Source organism: Polypterus senegalus, chromosome 2, assembly GCF_016835505.1.
Source record: "Polypterus senegalus isolate Bchr_013 chromosome 2, ASM1683550v1, whole genome shotgun sequence".
Lineage (NCBI taxonomy): Eukaryota > Metazoa > Chordata > Cladistia > Polypteriformes > Polypteridae > Polypterus > Polypterus senegalus.
The window spans coordinates 4,321,240-4,342,793 of NC_053155.1; the positions used below are offsets into that span (position 1 = coordinate 4,321,240).

Genomic DNA, 21,554 nt, shown 5'->3' on the forward strand with positions numbered 1-21,554 from the left:
TGGAGAACATCCAGCATCTCTAATGTGGACTTCACTATGTAATAAATAAATAATATATACTGAAGTGAATTAAACTTTAACAGACACCTTGGGGCAGTGCATCTTGTCTGTCAGTGTATGTCATATTGTCACATTGTGATCGTCACTCTCTGGGCTCCTGTCTCACATTAACTGTTCACCCTCGGTGTCTCCTCAGATGTTCTCTCTGTCAGGTCTCAGGTTTCTCTTTAAATCTCCGCCTCCTTCTCACTGAACAAAGAACAAACTTTCACTACCATTTCTTCACAAGTCACTTCCTTGTTTGTCTGACTGACTCTCTCTGCCTGTTTCTCCTCAGACTGAACGATGGCCGAAGCCCAGCTGTTTGTATCACAGGACGAGATCACCTGCTCGGTGTGTCTGGACATCCTGACTGACCCCGTGTCACTGCATTGTGGTCACAGTTTCTGTCTGAAGTGCCTCACTGACTGTTGGGATCAGAGCCAAGTGTTCAGCTGTCCTCAGTGCAGTGAAATCTTCAATCTGAGGCCACAACTGAGAAGAAACACTGTGCTGAATGAAATCGTAGAGAAACTAAAGAAGACAGGACTCAGCTCTTCTCCATCTCAGAAATATGCTGGCCCTGGAGATGTGGAGTGTGACGCCTGTACTGGGAAGAAGTTCAGAGCGGTGAAGTCCTGTCTGAACTGCATGATTTCCTTCTGTCAAACTCACCTGCAGCCCCACTATGAGATAGCAGCCTGGAAGGACCACAAGCTGACTGATCCTGATGGAAATCTGAGGAAGAAACTCTGTGCAAAACATCAGAAAAATCTGGAAATATTTTGCAAAACTGATGATTCATATATCTGCATGAAGTGTGTAGTGACTGGACATACAGGTCATGAAATAGTGGAGATGGAGACGGAAAGAGAAGAAAAAGAGGTGAGTGGGATTTGGTGTTTAATTTAAATAAATTAAATATCAAGAGTTAAGGGATTTATAAATACGGCGTAACAGAGAAATCTCTTCATCCATCTTATAAACCTGATTTCCAAGGACTTAGATTAATGTGCTGAAGTCTATCCTGGTGAATCCTTGGGCAGGGCATGAAACAGTCTAGGATGTGATATCAGGCATTACCCATGAAAAGCTGAGTGAGTTCATTGCGCCAAGCTGAGTATTTGTCTGCTCTAATCAGTTTGTCTTTTGAGTATTGTGATGGATGTCCGGCAAGAGTTGCCGGCCCTCACCCCCAGACCGCCAGGAGGAGCTCTCCAGGGCTTCATGGACTTTGTAGTTTTTATACACAGCCCTTCTGGATACCTTGGGGACCACAAGGAGTCGCTGTAGGGAGGCTCGTAGACTCTTATGTGCCCTATAACCTGGAAGTGCGTCCTGGTCACGTGAACGGGAGGAATGACGTACTTCCAGGTTGAAGAGAAAGACTTTTACCCTGACCCGGAAGTGGTAAGGACTTATGAACTGTGGGGCAGGAACACCGCCGGGTCATGGGGTATTAAAGGACTCTGGGAAAGCCCAGACACTGAGCTGAGTTGAGAGGCAGGGTGGTTAAGCGTCTGGGAGTTTGGAGGATTGGTTATTTTTTATTGAGTATTGTGGAGAGGAGTGTGCTTTGTTCACTTTAATATTATAATAAATCTTATTATTGGAGTTTTACCTGGTGTCTGACGTGGTGTCTGAGGGTACAAGGGTGCGAGAAAAACCCTAATCTGTCACAGTATCTAATGCTGTGGTGGACAAACTACAGAAATTACAGAACGGGTCCCTGGCAGGGGTATGAGTGGCATGTGGGCTACTCACAGAAATATCTAACATCCCAGCCCTCTTAATGTGTGTTTAGCAGGATCATGTTACAGCAAGCATAAGCATAGGAAGTCACCAGGCAGTGTCATTAAAAAATTAATTCAATACCTCAAGCTTTTACCAAATGAATGGAGACAATCCAGGGAGCTGCCACATATACAGTAATTGTGTTTAGCTGCTTACTTCCATTGTCTTCTTTGTGCATTTTTAACAATATAAGTGTGCATGTGGCTGATCTTAGGCCTTTTTAAGAGACACATTATATTGACACGTCAGCCAGACTACAGAACCAAGTCTAAGATTCTTACAAGGAATTCAGCTCAAATATTTTAATGTAGCATTGCTGTATAGATATTCTCATTGTAATTTAACTCTTTAAGGGCGGATGTCGACTTTTGTCGACAGGAGGGTTGAGCGCATGCGACTAAAGTCGACATCCAGGGATAGAGGGCGATAATCAGCTGTTAATGGCGACAAATCTCACTGTCACGTCACTGGCATTCTCTCTGTGCTTGGAGGAATGCTAGACTCGTTGACTCGGCAACTAATCCTAGCGTGTGCGTGAGTTGCGAAATGTAAACAATGGCAAGATGGCATCGACATGTGACAAGGGAGCGAAGCGAGTGCATAAAAGAAAACACTCGGCAGACAATGTTTTGCTCATTATCGCGGAGTCGGACTCTGATTTTTCAGAATCGGATTTTATTGACAGTGATCAGGAGATCGACCAAGAGAGTGTGAAGCCGGCATCAGCTGATCAAACACTAGCCGATGCCGCGCCAGCAGATCTGCTGCCAATTGAGCGCTTCGCGCAGCTGATGCATCTACGGCAAGGTTCGCGTGGGATAAATACACAGACATTGATCCGTTGAGAGCCAATCTGGCTACTGGACTTCACAAGACGGCATGGCTTGCTGTTGGACATGACAGATCACCAGCTGCTGTACTTCAGGCTGCTCCCTCCTGATGCTGCTTTTCAGCTACCGTCAGACGAGACAAACAGGTAGGCAGAGAAATTTTTTGAATCGCGGGCTGCGTTTGCATCGCATTCTCGTTTTTCAAAGTGTAAACCCACAACAAAAGACGAGATGAAGCGTGCTGTGGTATTACAAGTAGAGATGGGACAGAACTAGTGATATAACTTCAGGGAGTATTGGTCCAAACGTGCTTTGTCCCCTGGTGGCTTTGGACAGGTTACGCAGCATGGTGATAGGTACAATGTGCTGCTGCAAAGTTTTATTCACTTCTGTAATAAACAGAAGCAAATCCCATGGGATGAGCCAGACTATAATGCCATGCATAAAGTTTATAAGGTTTCAGAAGATGAAAAGAGGTGACAATACGGTTTTCATGCGGGCAGAAAACTTGGTGGCAGTGGAATGGCACAATGGCAAAAGGGTGACTTGTCTCTCTACAGTACACACTAACAATATATGTGAGAAAGTGCAGCAACAGACAATTGAAAAGTAGGCACCAAAGCAACACGTATTGTAAGCAGTGCAATGTGGCAATGACTGAAATTGACTGCTTTGAGCGACATCAGACTTTGCTGTGTAAAATGTATGTGATATGTATGTGAAATCATAGAGTATGCAGGCTCATACAACAACATGCAAGACAGTAACATTTGTCAAAAGTAAATATTTGTTGTTGATTTGATATGTTAAACAATTGCTTTGTGTTCTTTTTTAAAAAATGTTAGTTTTTGGAAAAATATTCAGCCCTGGGAGATAAGAAACAAAAAAAAAAAAAATTAGCCCTAAAAGAGTTAAAATAAGTAATCGTGCACTTAATTAGTGATTATTTGTGATCATTAAGTGCAGTAGAAAAGATATTTTGAATGTTAACCCCCTGGTTATACCAGCTAATGTCTGATTGTCCGATGAACTTTGACCTTCACCAGTGTGATAAAAACCCACCAAGCCTGGCAGGTGTGTAAATAACTTGTGAAGATGTCCTTGTGAAAATCAATGCCAGGGGTGTCCAGCTCCAGTCCACGAGCACTACGGTGGCTGCAGGGTTTCATTCTCACTCTTTTCTAAATCAGTTCCCAGTTTTTGCTGCTAATTAACTTATTTTGTCTTCATTTTAAATGACTTGTTATTTAAGACTCAGACCCCTCAATTGTTTCTGTTTCCCTTAATTAGAAGCTAAACATAATAGAATATAAAATGGGCCAACACATAACCAGCTCCCTGTGTCCGTCATATAATATCTGAACATAAAGAAAGGTGAAGGTCTCCATCATGTTGATCTGCTCAGGTCCACAAAACATTTGGGCTTTAACACTAGAATTACCAGAGCCTACGAGAAAGCTTTTAAATCCGGCCCACCTTAAATCCATTCTCACCTCTCCGTCAGTGTCTTTTGTCCTGTAAATGTGTCAATAAGCAGCAAGCAGCCTGGTATCCCATCCCCCCACCCACCGCTGCAGTTCATTTCGCAAAGAAGTTCCTCAGTGCTCAGTGCTTATCTTCGAGTGAAGTGCTAGAGCTTTATAGGGTAAAATAGTACATCTTCATTTGGAATACAGTACATACATTTCATGTGTGTTCCGTGCCAACAACAATCTATGTGTAACGTAGTTAACACAGAAACGTTTTTCATGTTTTAGTAATACTTAAAAAAATGTTGACATGAAATGTTTAAGGTGTGAAGCCTGAAATATAAATATGAAATAAACACTTTCACAAAAGATACAAGTATAATAAAACAAGTGCACTTTTATTCAAGAATTTAACCGAAGAAAAAAGAAAGCAGGTTACGGTAGGCAGTTAATACAATAACTTGCGTGATGGAATGCTAAGAACTGGTGCCTTCCAATCAAGAGGTCATGGTTTTGATATCAGCTGCTTCCCAAATTTACCATTTTCAGTAGTGAGCTGCTCCTATTGTTAATATCATACAATAAAAGCATAAATTTAATTTGCATCTGTAAATTTATAGTGCTTGTCAAAATTACCATTTTTTTATTCAGTTTTATTCTCTCAGTTGCGTTCACGCTCTACCTGATCTGACACTGCTGTTTTCAAATAAAGATACGCTATAACAGAGGTGAATTCAGATCAGAAAAAGAGAATAGAAGCCCTCCCCGCAAGAAACGTCCACTCACACATAATAACTACACAGATTCACCAGGCGTAAAGGTGAATGATGGCACCGTTTGGATACAGGACGAAGTCCGGCGTCATCCTGCTAATCACATGTCCTTCAAAAAAACAGCACGGCTTACAGAGCTATAGCGTATCATGCAAACTCATGTTTTTGATTATGTTTTGTGATGGTCTTTACATAAGAAGCATTTATGTGTTACTTATATAAAAGCCAGATCGAATGTTACTTATCTTGATTTATTTACTTATCTTCCTGCAGCGTAAAGTCACAAGTATACTGCAGCGCTTCCTCTGTTTGATCGTCAAGGGCTTGCTCAAAAATTATTTCTTTTTTCTTCATTTATATTCTTGAATAAAAGCGCACTTGTTTTAATATACTTGTACTTTTTGTGAAAGTGTTTATTTGATATTTGGACTTCAGGCTTCACACATTATACATTTGTCGTAAAGACGGTCCTTGGGTGTGTGTGGGAACTGTTAACATTTGAATCTTTCTCCGATCTGAGTTCACCTCTGTTATAGCTCGTCTTTATTTGAAAACAGCAGTGTCAGATCGGGGTGAGCGTGAACGCGACTGAGAGAATAAAACTGAATAAAAAAATGCTAACCTTTACAAGTACCATACATTTACACCGTCTGTTACAGAGTCAAATCAAATATATGCTTATATTGTATAATAGTAAGAATAAGAACAGCTCACTACTCAAAACATTTATTTTGGGAGACGTTAAGACTCGAACCTAGAACCTTCTGAATTGGAATCAGCAGCTCTAACCAGTATACTACCTAAGAAGTCAGGACAACACTAACCTTATTTCTTTTTCTTCGGTTACAGTCTTGGTAAAAAAGCACATTTGTTCTGTTATACTTGTAACTTTTGTGAAAGTGCTTATTTGATATTTGGACTTCAGTCTTCACACAGTATACACTTCATGTCTACATTTAGTCGTTAGTACTAAAGCATGGAAAAAGTTTGCCTTTTAGATATGTGTTCAACGTTTTTCTCATCCTACACTTACATAGATCTTTGTGGACAAGGAAATGCATGTGTTCTGAATAACGACGTATTTTTTAGCCTGGGTACCTGACTCACTGATAAACAAGACTTCAGTTGGGAGAGGTGTTTGCAGATTCTCCGGCGGTGGGCAGGGGGGATGGTATATCAAGCTGCTTGCTGCTTGGGATTATCGACATATTTACAAGATAAAATACAAACTGGAGACAGGGAAGTGGATTTAAGGTGGGCCGGATTTATGAGTTTTCTTGTAAGCTTTGGTAATTCTACTGTTAAGAACAAAGAGAAAAACAACAATTTGGGAAATGTCTGCTTTTACAGAAGAGAGGCAATAAACCATGGGATTAAATCACGGGTTTAATTAACGACAAGAATTGACATGAAATTAAGAAACTGGCTGGAGTCTGCGGCTCTGAGTTTGCTGTTGGCTCACTTCATATCTCATTTTTGTTTGAATACCGTTTAACAATTCAGAGGAACAAGTCTTATAAAACATAGCAATGAAAATGAGTGGAAAAGAATTCAATTAACAGCAGAAATTGGTGACTGGGTAAGAAAGTGGCAGCAAGGAAAACTGCCAGTGCAGCTCTCCAGGATCGAAGTTGTACCCTGTGATCTGTGCCAACATTAAAAACACCCATCAGTACCAGTCATGCGTATCGACCTCGGCTCAGGAGGCCTGTAAATTACTGCTTCAGATGTAACTGATTCTGTTCAGTATTTTCATACCTCAAATTCATTGAATTCACCTCCATTTTGAGAAGCCAGATTCAGCTCACCACATAAAACTGCTCAACACCTTTTTCTTTTCTGACATTTTCTGATTTATGAAGGGACACAAACTCTTTTGGTGCTGCTTCAAATAAAGAAATTCTGTCAGATTGGCTGAGCCAGTGTCAGTAAGAAGACATGAAGGTGGCTGTGTCCATAATTAAAATTAAATAATTAATTAATTAAAACAACTTCACTTAAAGATGAGCAACCATTTAGCAAAGAACACCTGAAGCAGCAATGAAGTGTCTGGACTGGCCTTTTACTTTTAAGAATCACATCACTAATCCAGGGCTGCTGATGGAGGACCCCTTTCTAATTCTTTGTCTGTTTATGTCGTCTAGTGTTTGGCTGTCATTTGATTTGGATTCTTGGACAAAAATCAATTGCTGTGATAGCCTGAAGGCAGACGTCCAGCTGTAGGAGAGACTGTCTTTTGTTTAAGCTGTCGGTGCCAGGCATTCTTTCACTGACTCTTAACTTCAGTTCAGTGTCAGCTGACCTCACCAGGCCTTTCCTTGACATCCAGATTTTAGTCTCATATGACCAGAATGATCAACCACATGCAGATCATCCCCAGCGGTGTCTCAGTGTGGCACTGCTTATCACTTGTTGAGAGACTCAACCCTACCAGCCTCGATAGACAGAATCAATTAGCAGGAAAAAGGTTGAACGTATGTGAACCTGAGAAACCTACAGTAGGAAAATGTCCACTCCTTCCTTTATAACTCTGCAGGTAACAGAAAACTCTGATTAGCTTCTGGCACAGAGCAGGACCTGTATTGCTTCAGGTGTGGCCATATCAAAGGCTGGATTGACCTCTTTAACTCCAAAGGGTAACGCAGTGCCAGACAAGAAGAGCTGAAGATCATCTGTAATGGGGTTGGACATGGGGGCCACATTCAGTCCAGCCAAGGAAAGTAAAGAAGGTGTACAAGCAAGAAAGACCACAGGTAGAGCATCTGTGTAGTCTTGATGAAGAATGGAGTGAAGAGATCAAAATTTACCGAGCAGCCATCATTTTTATGGAGCAAATGCATCAGTGCATGTGAAAGTTCAATTACTGTAAACTGCGTCATGACCAACAGTCACAAGGGGAAGGGAGCTAGGAGTGGGAAAATGATCAGGAGAAAGAAACATAAAGAGCACTGAACATCCTTCAATGTGTGCAAGAGAAGCAATCAGGACAAAACATCACCTCGACGTGGAGTCAACAGGAACCAAATCAGAAGTACACACACTTTAATTCTGGGAACTACTGACTGTGACTGGGTACTCAGGGTAAGGCCGGCCAGTGAGTTCTGAGTATTGGTATTACCATAACTGAACAAAACCTGTGTGAAGGAGAAGACTTTAACTGTTGTGAGGGTCTCTTCATAAATTCAGTAAGAAAACTAAAGTGGGCTTGTATCTGTTTAGAGCAACTTCAATTCACACACACAAATGTACATGTACACACACACACCCACACACACACACAGAGGGGCTGTAAATGATCACAAGCAATCTGTGAGTAAATCTACACCACCATGACAAGGCAGGCTCTAGATACTTGATAAGTATTGAGGAATTGATCCATCTAACCTTCTGAAAGACCAGAAGTTAAACGAGAACATTTAAAATCCAGCCCTGAATCAATAATGTTTTCTGGGAAATTCTATTGAGAAAAATTGGAGAAATAAAAATCACAAGCTATGTGCCTTTCTCTAAGGGAAAGAGGAAAAAGATCAAAGTAAAGTAACATGGATTTATGTGTTTTCATTGTTGTCCTTTGTCTGTATATACTTTTAGACCTACAGTACTTCTTTTGTTATTAGCATGTTACATTTTTCATTGAGATTCATTTCCGAGGTGCTCTGTGTATGAAGTTTGTATGTTCTTCTTGTATACACATTGGTATTCTTTCAGTGCGCCAGATTCCTCCCATAATCCAAAGACATGCATGTTAGGTGGGTTGGGGTTGCTAAATTAGCCTTTCATTGTGTGTGTGTGTGTGTGTGTGTGTGTGTGTGTGTGTGTGTGTGTGTGTGTTGTGTGTGTGTGTGTGTCCTGTGATGGACTGGCAGCCTGTCCAGGTGTTGTCCCTGCGTTGTGCCTCATTATTACTGGGATAGACTACAGCTGCCCCACCACTTTGCCCTGGATAAGCAGGTTAAGAAAATGGATGTTTGGATCATTTAGTGCAGCACACGTGTTTGGGTTATTTGATGATAAATATTCTAACAGCAGGTCTGAACCACAGACATAGGAAGTGAAAAGTGATTTGTGTGGACCTTTGACAATTTATGAACTTCAGCCATAAACTGAGCAGATCTCTTCATAGTTCTGGTGTCCTGGCTAGAAGGTGGTACAGAGACCTCCAGCTCTGGATTTACTGTTTGGTAGTTTCATAATTTAATACATTTTATTCTGCAGTATCTGAGTTTCCAGATGTTTTGGTATTTTTTGATGTAAAATAAGATCTTGACAGAGTTAGATGAGGATATTTGTGGACCTTATTGTGTAAATTTAGGTTTGTTCTCCATGTGTACATGTGGATTCAGCTACTATACTGTAGTTGAGAAGTCTTTGTGTTAATAAAATTCATTTTGACTATTTTAGTTTACAATATGAAAACAGACGGGGTTGCGGATTACACCAATGTTTTAATGATTGTATTTGAATTCCTGCTTATCCACCTTTGGAAGCTGTCAATGCTAAAAGTTATTAGAAGGCAAAGGTTTAGAAGAAAAAAGTTGTTTCTTTCTGTTAATGATATGGTGCTCGGTATCTCAGATCACAGTCACGTGTATTAAATCTATTGAGTGAATATCATGACAGTCTATTGAATAAGAGTGATCTCCACTCTGTGAATTCTCTCACATGCCAAACCAAACCTGATGGCTTTTGTGTGATTGTCTCTGAAGATTTTGTTCTCCATGAAAACATGAGATTAATTTTCTCCGTCATCACTACACAACACATGGGGTAAACAACATACAACAAGAATATACTTTATAGTGCAGAGTGGACCATTAAATTTACTTTCTTACTGAACTGATCACAAACACGTCTTAGTGGCTTCACTTATCTCAACTGACTCAGAAAAATGACAAAACACATCACAATGTTCTCACGAGTCTAACTTTGATGATCAGATAATGTTGTAGGTCCTACCATTGCTGCCACTATGTGTCCATGTCCTCCTGGGTTCTGAAATCCCATATCTTCTACATCTACAGTGTGCTCTTGTATTCATTTGTCACTCTCTTCAAGCTCAAACTCCATCTTCACTCTTACTGGTAAGTTAAACTTTTCTTCTAATCTTGTGTTGCTATTCACATTTATTGAGTCAAATCTGTGGATCACCTCGAGTGTCAATATGGAGGCAAGTGTGACAAAAAAGTTAGTTGTGCCACAAAATGCAAAACAAATGTGTTGTAAAAATTTCCGGATTCACAAAGAGAACAAGAACTCAAACTGTGAAAGTAAATGTTGATAAGACCATGTGTGTCCTCTTGTGTGTCCAAACAGAAACAGTTGGGGGCAACACGGAGTGAAATCAGGAGGAGACTTGAGGAGAGAGAGAAGAAAATGAAGGAGATGAGAAATGTGGTGGAGCAGATAAAAGTGAGTTGAATTAAGACGACCCTTCAAATTATGGACATGAGAAATAAATGAAAACTAGAAAAGCCAGCAAAGCTTCACTGGTGATGACGTGTAGGGGCAGACAGAAGGACAGAAGACAATTTATTTTATCATCCATGGTATTTCACAGTCAAGTTATTTCATTGCAGATTCAGAGAGTAGGACCCTAAATTAGTGAAACCTGAACTCACCCGTCTAAACCCATGCTGACCGCTCACTAACACTCCTTTTCTTAAAATGTGTTGCTTAGTATTTTATTTATTAATGATAGTAAAAATAGACACATGTTAATCTTACAGGTATGTATTGCACCTTCTTATCCTCTCAGTCTTCCTGGACTGCCAAAAGGCACAAATGGACTTTTTGAGATGATCACTTTGTCAGTTCTGCTCCTCAGCTTTATTCTTTAAGTTTGTCTGACAGATCTGGCACTCTGTAGATAACAATGACAATGACAGCTGTCAGTCAAGAAGGTAACACACCTCATGAGTCTCTGGAACAAACCTTTATCTCATCTCCCCTAATATTTGAATCCCCAACTATCACTACTTCCCTCTTTCTGTGGACTGGTGTGGAAGTCAACCTTTAGGGTTTTTCATTCCTGCCTGGTATCTCAGGAGTCAACTCCTAGCAATACAAGGTCTTGAAAACAGGTGGACATCTCCAGCTTTTTGGTTAATGAACTTAGACAGTGTGTACTGCTTACCTTACACTTACATCAGACTGTGACCTACCTGTCACTGCTCTAGCCAGTGCTGTGTCCTATGCCACTTTGGAGTGCACACTAACACCCCCTACAACACCGGGGTGAGCCATTCAAATATAAGCCATAGTAGCAAAGGCTATCAGTAATAATAAAAAAGTGAATAAGTGAACTAGAAATGAAGACTCAGTCCTGAGTTTGACATTGGAATAAAAAGGGACAATAAATAATCCAAGAGTTCATGAAGTGAAATTAAATCAGAATTCCCTTACCAACCACATCACACTTGTGTGTAATATCTCCATTTATGTTTGATATTGTCATCAACAGGGAGCATCAAACCAGAACCAAACCAAACCAGAACAAAACTACCACACACACGTCTCTGGTCCTAAAGACTCTAATTTTCACACAATTACCTTCCATCACACAGGCATTTGTTTACAATACTCAAAATCATCATCATCTTCTTCTTCTTCACCTCTCCTCTTCTAATTCCATGTCCATTTCACCTAGCTGGGCTGGAGAGACTGTTTTTACTAAGAGACCCTGTGGTACTTCCAGTACATAAGAGAAACACAAGACAATCCCTTCTGTGTTAGAGTCCATCCATCCATTATCCAACCCGTTATCCTCATAGGGTAATGGAACTTTCCCCTCAGTATGTCCTTCTAATATCTGTTAAGGAGATCTAAAGGGCTGACTGTTCAGATGTCATATCCCATTCACCCTTGCAGACACTCTGCCAATCAGAATACTAGATGAACATGTTGTCCTGCCTAATAATTCTCTAACTGCCCTCCCATTATTCTAGTCTGTTGTTTGAGCGAAGTACCACCAAACATTTTGACCAGGATGCTTGCCAATCCATACTATCCTTTACAACATTAAAATGTCCACAAAGTGTCTCCTGACTGGTAATTCTTATTATGTGACTCAATTTATTGTCTTTCTTTATTCAATCAGATATCTGTGGAAAAACAGGTAAAGGAAAATGAGAAAAGCTTCACTGATCTGATCCACTGTGTTGAAGAAGCTCAGAAGAACTTGTTTGAGAGGATCAGAGAACAAGAGAAAAGAGAAACAGAGAAGGCTGAAGGACTCATGGAACAACTAGAGAAGGAGATTGAGGAGCTGAAGAAGAGAGACACTGAGCTGAAGGAGCTTTTGGACATCAAGGATCACAGCCACTTTATGCAGGTGAGGGAAGCTCCTCAGAGGAAACCAAATCAGACTGGAGTGTGTGGGAACTGAGAATATTTAAAAAGAAATTCAAAAGATCTGAGGAGTTTTTACAACATGACAAGGATAGGCCATTCAAACCAACACAGAATGGATTCTCATATTCCCCTAATATTGTCAAAATGTATAAAAATCTCTGAGTCTCTGCTTTTTAAACATCTCTATCATATCATCTCCTAATATTTCCATCCTAAAACTCCTAAGATTCAAATCCTTCAAACCCCACACTGCAATCTCATCTCTCTTCACTCGTCTTTCTCTTGTGCTGTTTGCTCATTTCTCTAATATGGAGACCAGCACTGCACATAATATTCCTGAACTGGACTCACAAGTGTGTCCCCTAGCCACAACACAGTCCCCAAAGCACCAACACACCACACACTTTCTTCTCCTGCACCACCACTCCTCTCAGGCAACCTCATCCTCCTCCACCCGACTCTGGCTGTTGTGTTGAGTGGTTGAGTGGCTGCTGGCTCCTTTTATTGGGCACAGGAAGTGCTCCAGGTGCCTGATTGCCAACATTTGGACGCACATCCGGGTGTGGTGAAACTAGTGCCCAGAAGGGTCCAGCAGCTCCTGCTGCAGCACCCCCTGGCTGCGCCTGCAGAACCCAACAGGGCTGCACAAAATTCCTACCCCCATGAAGCCCTGGGGGAGTCCGAGGCACCGTTGCAACCCTTGGAAGCAGCCATCTAGTGTCCAGGGGGAGATGTTGTGTTTCCCATGCTTCCTTCCCTGGTACATATGCAGCAGGGGCGTCCCGGCTGGGCATGGGCCTTGGCCATCCGTCACAGGTTTTATTCCTGGAATAAAAGCACAACTGTTTCATCATACCTTTTGTGAAAGTGTTTATTTAATATTCCATGTCTTCTTTTTTTTAATTTTATTGATTTTATTAAAATCCAGTAGCATTCCATACAAGCAAGTCAAGTTTAACAAAATGAAGTTCGAAACAAATCAACCTCCAGCCATGAGAAAGAGAGCTAGGCCAACCGATTAAAACTTTAATAATAGTAAAAATAAATAAATAAATAGAATAAAAAAGAGGGGAGAGAATTTGTTTCCTTAATTTAAATGTTTATTCTAAAATGTTACTGATTAGATCCTGACAGGTTTTGAAAAAGTTTTATACAGACCCTCTAATTGAGAATTACATTTTTTTCCAATTTCAAATAATATATAACATCAGTTACCCACTGGCTTAAAAAAGGAGAGTTGGGATTCTTCCAGTTGATCAAGATAAATCTACGTGTCAATAGTGAAGTAAAGGCCATTACAGTTTGTTTGTCCTTCTCCACTTTAAGCCCCTCTGTGAGCCCACCAAACACAGCTTTTAATGTATTTAGGACGGATTGGGACACCAAGACTGTCTGAAAGGCACTTAAAGATTTTAGTCCAAAATGATGCAGGCTCAAAACATGTGACCTAGTGAGGCTGGAGCTCGATTGCAATGTTCCCAGGTTGGATTTTGGCCTGGAAATATTTTGGACAATTGTAAATAAGAGAGATGTTTTCCAGACATTAAAAGTTGCGTACGTTTGAGAAGGTGGAAAAAGGTGGTTATCATGCAGGGGTGCTACAGATAAAAGCTTCTCCATCTTAAAATACTTCCAAAATTGGTTCCATATTCTGAGTGAGTGAAGCACAATTTGGTTGTTAGTAAATTGGTGATAACTTGCATTAATAGTGGCACAAAGCAAGGAATATAATGAAGTACTGCAGGATTTTATTTCTATTGTGGACCAAGCCTGTGTATGATCATCTATTTGTGTCCACGTCCAGGTTCTTATTGCTTGTATGTTTGCTGCTCAATAATAAAACTGAAAGTTGGGTAGAGCCATGCCACCTTCTGCCTTTGGTCTTTGTAGAGTAGCTCTTTGGATACGTGGATGTTTGGAGTTCCAAATAAATGAGGTTATGGTTGAATCTAACTGCTTAAAAAACTATTTATTGATGTATATTGGAATGTTTTGAAATAGAAAAAGAAACTCAGGAAGGATATTCATCTTAACAGTGTTAATTCTTCCAGTTATAGTGAGATGAAGGGTTGACCATCTATGCAAGTCTTGCTTAATTTATTCCATGCAAGCAGTGAAATTTTGTTGATAAAGAGATTTATGTTTACTTGTGATGTTAACCCCTCGGTATTCAAACTGATCTGCGATGATAAAAGGGAAGGTGTCCAATCTAACATTGTGTGCTTGAGAATTCACTGGAAAGAGCACACTTTTATTCAAATTAATTCTGAAGTTAGAAATCTTTTGAAATTCTGTTTGTGCTGTTAAGACTGTAAGCACAGTATTTTGTGGGTCTGATATATACAGTAACATATCATCTGCAGAGAAATTTTCTGTTCCAGTCCTTCTCTGATAATCCCCTTTATCTCATAAGCATTTTGACAGTGAACTGCCCAGTGGCTCAATAGCGATTACTAAAAGCAGTGGTGACAAGGTGACATCCTTGTCTGGTACACTGATCTACTTTAAAGTAGTCTGAATTAATGTTGTTAATACAAACTGAAGCTTCTGGACTGGTATACAGAAGTTTGATAGATGCACAAATGTTCAGGCCAAACCTACATTTTTCCAATGTAGTGAAAAGGTAGTTCCATTCAATCATATCAAATGCTTTTTCTGCATCCAACAATAATAATATCTCTGAGATGTTAGACTTTGAGGTTGAGTATATTACATTTAATAGACGTCGAAGATTGGAAGTTAAGTGTCGGCCTTTAATAAATCCAGTTTGGTCTTGTGATATTACTGGAGGAAGCACTTTCTCAATCCTTCTACTTAGGACTTTGGAGAGTATCATCTCACATTCCACATCTTAATATGAAAATATTTGGATTTCACAGTAACAAAACAATTTTTCTTTTATCCAAAAATAAAAACGAATGAAAAGAAATCGCTTAAATGACATGTCGCTGTGAATGTGTAAAAACTGTGAACTCCAAATATCAGTCGGTACAAAATAAGATGTTTGCATTCATATGTGTGAAAACGTGTTTCATTTTCAATCGGACATATTTGATACAGTATAATAAAGTTTGTGTAAATGTATTATACTTGTAAAAGTAAGCTCAGTAAAGACATTGTTTAACACTAGAATTACCAGAGCCTATGAAAAAACTTGTTGATCTGGCCCACCTTAAATCCATTCACACATCTCCGTCAGCGTCTTTTGTCCTGTAAATGTGCCGATAAAGACAACCAGCAAGCTGCCTGGTAACTCATCCCCCCACCACCGCAGAATGGGCACAAAGTTATCCCAGCCTTGATTAATTATCTGGGAGTGACATGCTGGAGTTTTAGAGTGGAAATAATAGATCGTTATTTGGAACACATGCATTTCATGTGTGTTCTGTTTCTACAATAATCTGTGTAAACACATCATTAAAACAGGACTTGTAAAAGTTACCGTTTTTTTTTTTTTCACTTTTATTCTCTCAGTCACAATCACAATACCACCTACCACCCTAGGGATCTGATGCTGTTGTGACTCAGGCGCTGCCGCGAGTGGCAGCTATTCCAGCAGCTCCGTGTATGACTTTATTTCACTGTTAACTCCTACCACTTTCTTTTATATGGACTTGTGAATTTCCCTTTGGGATTAATAAAGTATCTATCTATCTATCTATCTATCTATCTATCTATCTATCTATCTATCTATCTATCTATCTATCTATCTATCTATCTATCTATCTATCTGTTAGTTTTTATTTGAAACTGGGAGTAACTGTAGATGTGAGTGGTGTTTTGAGGCAATGGAACTGGACATTCTCTGATCTGGAGGGATTAAAGCTGACACACAAACGCTGGTCTGGTGAATCTGCCTTCTTCATATCTTTTACAAGTACTATAAATGTACAGCAGCTGTTACAGACACAAACCAAATGTATGTGTGTACTGTATAATATTAACAATAAGAGCAGCTCACTACTGAAAACGGCAACTATAGGAGGAAGTTGGGATCAAACCGGGGACTCTTGATTACAAATCAGCAAATTTTACCGCTACGCCACAGAAGCTGTTGTCTTTTCTTTGAACCTTTTATGAAAGTATTTATTTGATTTTTGGACTTCAGGCTTCACACATTATATAGTTTATGCCAACATTTTGTGATTTACTACTAAAATATGAAAAATGTTTCTGTTTTAACAATGTGTTTACACAGATTATTGTAGAAACAGAACAGACATGAAATGCAAGTGTTCCAAATAACGATCTATTATTTCCACTCTAAAACTCCAGCACTTCACTCCTAGATAATCAATCAAGGCATGAGCTGAGAGAACTTTGTGCACATTCTGCGGTGGTGGAGGATGGAATAGCCGGCTGCTTGCTGCTTGTCTTTATCTGCACAATTACAGGACAAAAGACCCTGAGGGAGAGGTGCGAACAGATTTGAAGTGGGCCAGATCTACAGGTTTTTTTGTAGGCTCTGGTAATTCTAGTGTTAATGGTTGACATCGCAGAAGCGATTGTCAAAAATAATAATTTACATTCAAGCAGTTATATTTGACATAATAAACATATACATTTGCTTTGTGTCTACAAGACATAACCTTTCTTGTTTTGTCGTACATTTACACAGATCATTGTAGCATGGAACACACATGAACTGTATGTATTTCAAATACTGATATATCATTGCTAACATATCTCCTCTCAACTCTTTGCCATATAAATTTTCAAAGCAGACTTGTGCTGTAAGTTAGAGAATTCGAGCTGGTGGTGTTACACAGAGAGTGTAAGAGTCAGGAGTGGCAAACGGCTGGCTGAACGAGGGATGGGTCAATGGAGGTCCAGCGCTGCTAACTGACACAGTTAGAAAACAAAGGCGTAGTACGAGGGTGTTGTACCGTGTTGGTCATTATGGATGTAGTGAGAAGTCAAGTGAAATGACACATTTTATTGGCTAACTAAAAAGATTATAATATGCAGACTTTCATGGCAACTCAGGCCCCTTCTTCAGGCGAGATGTAATCAAAACAAAGGTGGTTATCGGTGGGCAGTTGCTGTGACAATAAGGACATAAGAGTTACCTCACACGTGTTTTGAAGAATTAGGCTTTACAGGGTGAATGAAAAATTTTAAAGTCATTGCCACAGTGTTAAAGATCTTCTAACAAATGTTTTTTGTTCTTGATCCTCTCTGAAATCTCACCCCCTCTTCTATCCTGATGCAGACTTTCTCATCTCATTGTGTCCTTCCTGCTGATGGAGATTCGCTCAACTTCACTGTCACTGCTGATTTCTCATCCGAAGACCTGAGAAATGAGCTGTCATGTCTGAAAAAGAGTTTGGAGAAGATCAGCCAGTGGGACATCAAGACATCGACTCCATCAGGTACAGCGTCTGTTCACATTGTTGTGAAATGCCACTCAATGTCCTGTTATTGTCCTCTTTAGAAGGACCAGAGTGACGACAAGAGGAAATTGAGTGGTGAGACACATGAAGAAAGCCTGATCTTTGATATCGAGAATGTTTTATTATACACTATGTAGCTGCGTTTGTTGAAAATTACTAAGGTTCTGCAGCTTTAGTTTGCTTCATGGGATTCAACAATAGCTTGACACGTTGAAATGATTCCGCAGACAAAATATCTAAATTTCTAAAAGCTTTAGTAAAAATTCAAAGTAAAACAGTTCACACAAAAATAGAGAAATAATTGATACAGCAAAGAAAATAAAATATCTTGTTTAAGAAAAGTCCTGTTTAAAGCTTCTATATCTTGTTTGTTTCTTAAAGTTATCTCACTTGCAAACTTCAAAAATGAGTCTACCAGTCCATACTAGCAATAAGAACTCCAAACACACACTGACTCAATTAACACACATTATTATTTATATAGCAAAAAAGTTCAATCTCATAATAATTTACATGACATAAAAGACTACACCATATTCTATCTAGAAGCTAATGTTCTATAGAGATCAAACAAACACTAATATTAATTTAACTTAAGCAATCACTTTCTAAGATTGTCTCTTACATTTCTGACTCCTAATTAGCTATGCAGGAGCTGACATAATTACTATACTATACTTTACTTAACACTAGAATTACCAGAGCCTACGAAAAAACTCGTAATTCCGTCCCACCTTAAACTGCTTCTTAAATCCCTTCACACCTCTCCGCCAGCGCCCTTTGTCTTCTAAATGTGCTGATAAAGAGCAGCCGGCTATTCCATCCCCCCACCAATTTAGAACGTGCACGAACTTCTCTCAGCTCATGCGTTGATTGAGTATCTGGGAGTGAAGTGGAGTTTTAGAGTGGAAATAATAGATCGTTGTTTGGAACACACGCATTTCATGTCTGTTCCGTTTCTACAGTAATCTGTGTCAACACATTGTTAAAACAGAAACTTTTTATATTCTAGTAGTAGATGACAAAATGTAGGCATAAACTATATAATGTATGAAGCCTGAAGTCCAAATAGCAAAGAAACATTTTCACAAGAATAGCACAATTGCACTTTTATTCAAACATATAACTGCAGAAACAAAAAGCCGCCTTAACATGCGACATTGACACCAGTTTACTAGTAACTGACTCCTGTGGTTCAATAGACTCAGCCCCGCTTGAATCAAGGGTCACGGGTTCGATCCTGCGCCTCCTTTTGAGAAGTAAACTGCTCTTAGTCTTACTGTTTTACAATAAAAGCATACATTTGATTTCAGTCTGTAACAGCCGGTGCAATTTATGATCTTTGTAAAGGTTAGCTTTTTTTTTTATTCACTTTTCACTCTCTCAGTCGCTCAGAATCAATCCATACAACCCCATCTGACACGGCTGTTTTCACTAAAGACGCTATAGCTCTGCAGTGTACCACGATGCATACTAACGCTACCCATGGTTCTGACACACAAGCTGGCTGAAGCTGCCTCTTCGATCTCACCGTCACTTGCTTTTCTTTTTATTCAGTTTTATTGAGTGTTCCTGCTGTATGCTTTTTCTTTTGTACTCCAGGACATGCAGAGGAAAGAATGGTAAAGACCAGTAACTTCGGCGCTTATATGCAATGATCAGACACTCCCCATCTGCCCGTGTCGCTCAAACACAGGAACATATATTGGTGTAAAAGTATAACAAAAGTGCACTTTTATTCAAGTGCACTTTTTCCATCGCCTTTTCCTGTAAGAAGCAATGTACACACTTCTCTCTATGCTGTGGTTTCTATTACACACCTGAAAGAAAGAGACAATACATGTGAAAATATCCAGCATACAGCAACATGCGGGACTGGCAGGAACACTCAATAAAACTGAATAAAAAGAAAATCAAGTGACGGTGAGATAAGAAGGCAGCTTCGCCAGCGCCTGTGTGTCAGAACCGGGTGGGGCGTTAGTATGCATCGTGGTACAGCACAGAGCTATAGCGCCTGTATTCTGTTTCTTTTGTACTCCAGGCACGCAGAGGAGAGAATAGTAAAGAGCAGTAAGTTCGGCGCTATATGCAATCATCAGACGCTCCCCATGTGCCCGTTGTTTTGTTATACTTTTCAATACTTTTATACTGCTCAAACGGGCATGCTCAAAAAATACACATGTAATGCCACGAAAAGTGCACGCAGACACTTCATTTCGCAAACAAAACAAGTGCACTTTTATTCAAAACTACCTGTATAACCAAGAAAAAGAAAGCAAGTTACAGTAGGCGATTGATACGACAGCTTGCATGGTGCAATGCTAAGAAGTGCAGATTTTCATTCCGTGCTATATAAAATCATCACATTCAAATATTAACAGTTCCCACACACCCAAGGACCGTCCTTCCTACATTTACGACACATGTACTTGTTGCCGTGTACACACCTCTCTGTGCTATGGTTTCTATTACACTGAATGAGCACCTGACACTGTACTTTCTTCCCTGGGGGAAGGTCCCGCATCAGAGAATTTCCAGTTCCTGCATAAATTCACACCCGATCTGACGCTGTTCGCTTTTCAAATAATATTGCATTAGTGCGATTATATTTTCACATATATTGTCTCTTTCTTTCAGGTGTGTAATAGAAACCACAGCATAGAGAGAAGTGTGTACATTGCTTCTTACAGGAAAAGGCGATGGAAAAAGTGCACTTGAATAAAAGTGCACTTTTGTTATACTTTTACACCAATATATGTTCCTGTGTTTGAACGACACGGGCAGATGGGGAGTGTCTGATGATTGCATATAGCGCCGGTTACTGGTCTTTACCATTCTTTCCTCTGCATGTCCTGGAGTACAAAAGAAAAAGCATACAGCAACATGCGGGGACTGGCAGGAACACTCAATAAAACTGAATAAAAAGAAAAGCAAGTGACGGTGAGATACAAGAAGGCAGCTTCGCCAGCGCTTGTGTGTCAGAACCGGGGGTAGCGTTAGTATGCATCGTGGTACACTGCAGAGCTATAGCTGCCTTTAGTGAAAACAGCCGTGTCAGATGGGGTTGTATGGATTGATTCTGAACGCGACTGAGAGAGTGAAAAGTGAATAAAAAAAAAGCTAACCTTTACAAAGATCATAAATTGCACCGGCTGTTACAGACTGAAATCAAATGTATGCTTTTATTCTAAAACAGTAAGACTAAGAGCAGTTTACTTCTCAAAAGGAGGGGCAGGATCGAACCCGTGACCCCTTGATTCCAAGCGGGGCTGAGTCTATTGAACCACGGAGTCAGTTACAGTAAACTGGTGTCAATGTCGCATGTTAAGGCGGCTTTTGTTTCTGCAGTTATATGTTTGAATAAAAGTGCAATTGTGTTATTCTTGTGAAAATGTTTCTTTGCTATTTGGACTTCAGGCTTCATACATTATATAGTTTATGCCTACATTTTGTCATCTACTACTAGAATATAAAAAAGTTTCTGTTGTAACAATGTGTTGACACAGATTACTGTAGAAACGGAACAGACATGAAATGCGTGTGTTCCAAACAACGATCTATTATTTCCACTCTAAAACTCCACTTCACTCCCAGATACTCAATCAAGGCATGAGCTGAGAGAAGTTCGTGCACGTTCTAAATTGGTGGGGATGGAATAGCCGGCTGCTCCTAGCTTCTCTTTATCAACACATTTAGAGAACAAAGGACGCTGGCTGGAGAGGTGTGGAGGGATTTAAGAAGCAGTTTAAGGTGGGACGGAATTACGAGTTTTTTCGTAGGCTCTGGTAATTCTAGTGTTAATAAGAGCCACTAACTTTACTTTTATATTAACTATAGTTTTCAAGTCACTAATAATAACACTGCAAACAAACATTTAAGGATTTCTTATTTTAAATGTTGGTTGTT

At 39.8% G+C, this 21,554-nt stretch overlaps 1 protein-coding gene across 1 annotated transcript in view; it reads left to right on the forward strand.

Annotated features, from left to right (window-relative positions):
* Window positions 1–281: 281 nt before the first annotated feature.
* LOC120521343 (NACHT, LRR and PYD domains-containing protein 3-like) overlaps window positions 282–21,554 on the forward strand; it is an 84,152-nt gene continuing 62,879 nt past the window's right edge. Inside the window, exons 1-4 of the mRNA XM_039743030.1 lie at window positions 282–924; window positions 10,219–10,314; window positions 12,002–12,235; window positions 17,468–17,627. Of these exons, the coding sequence (XP_039598964.1) occupies window positions 346–924; window positions 10,219–10,314; window positions 12,002–12,235; window positions 17,468–17,627 (1,069 nt within the window). The 5' untranslated portion in view covers window positions 282–345. The remainder of the gene's footprint in view (window positions 925–10,218; window positions 10,315–12,001; window positions 12,236–17,467; window positions 17,628–21,554) is intronic.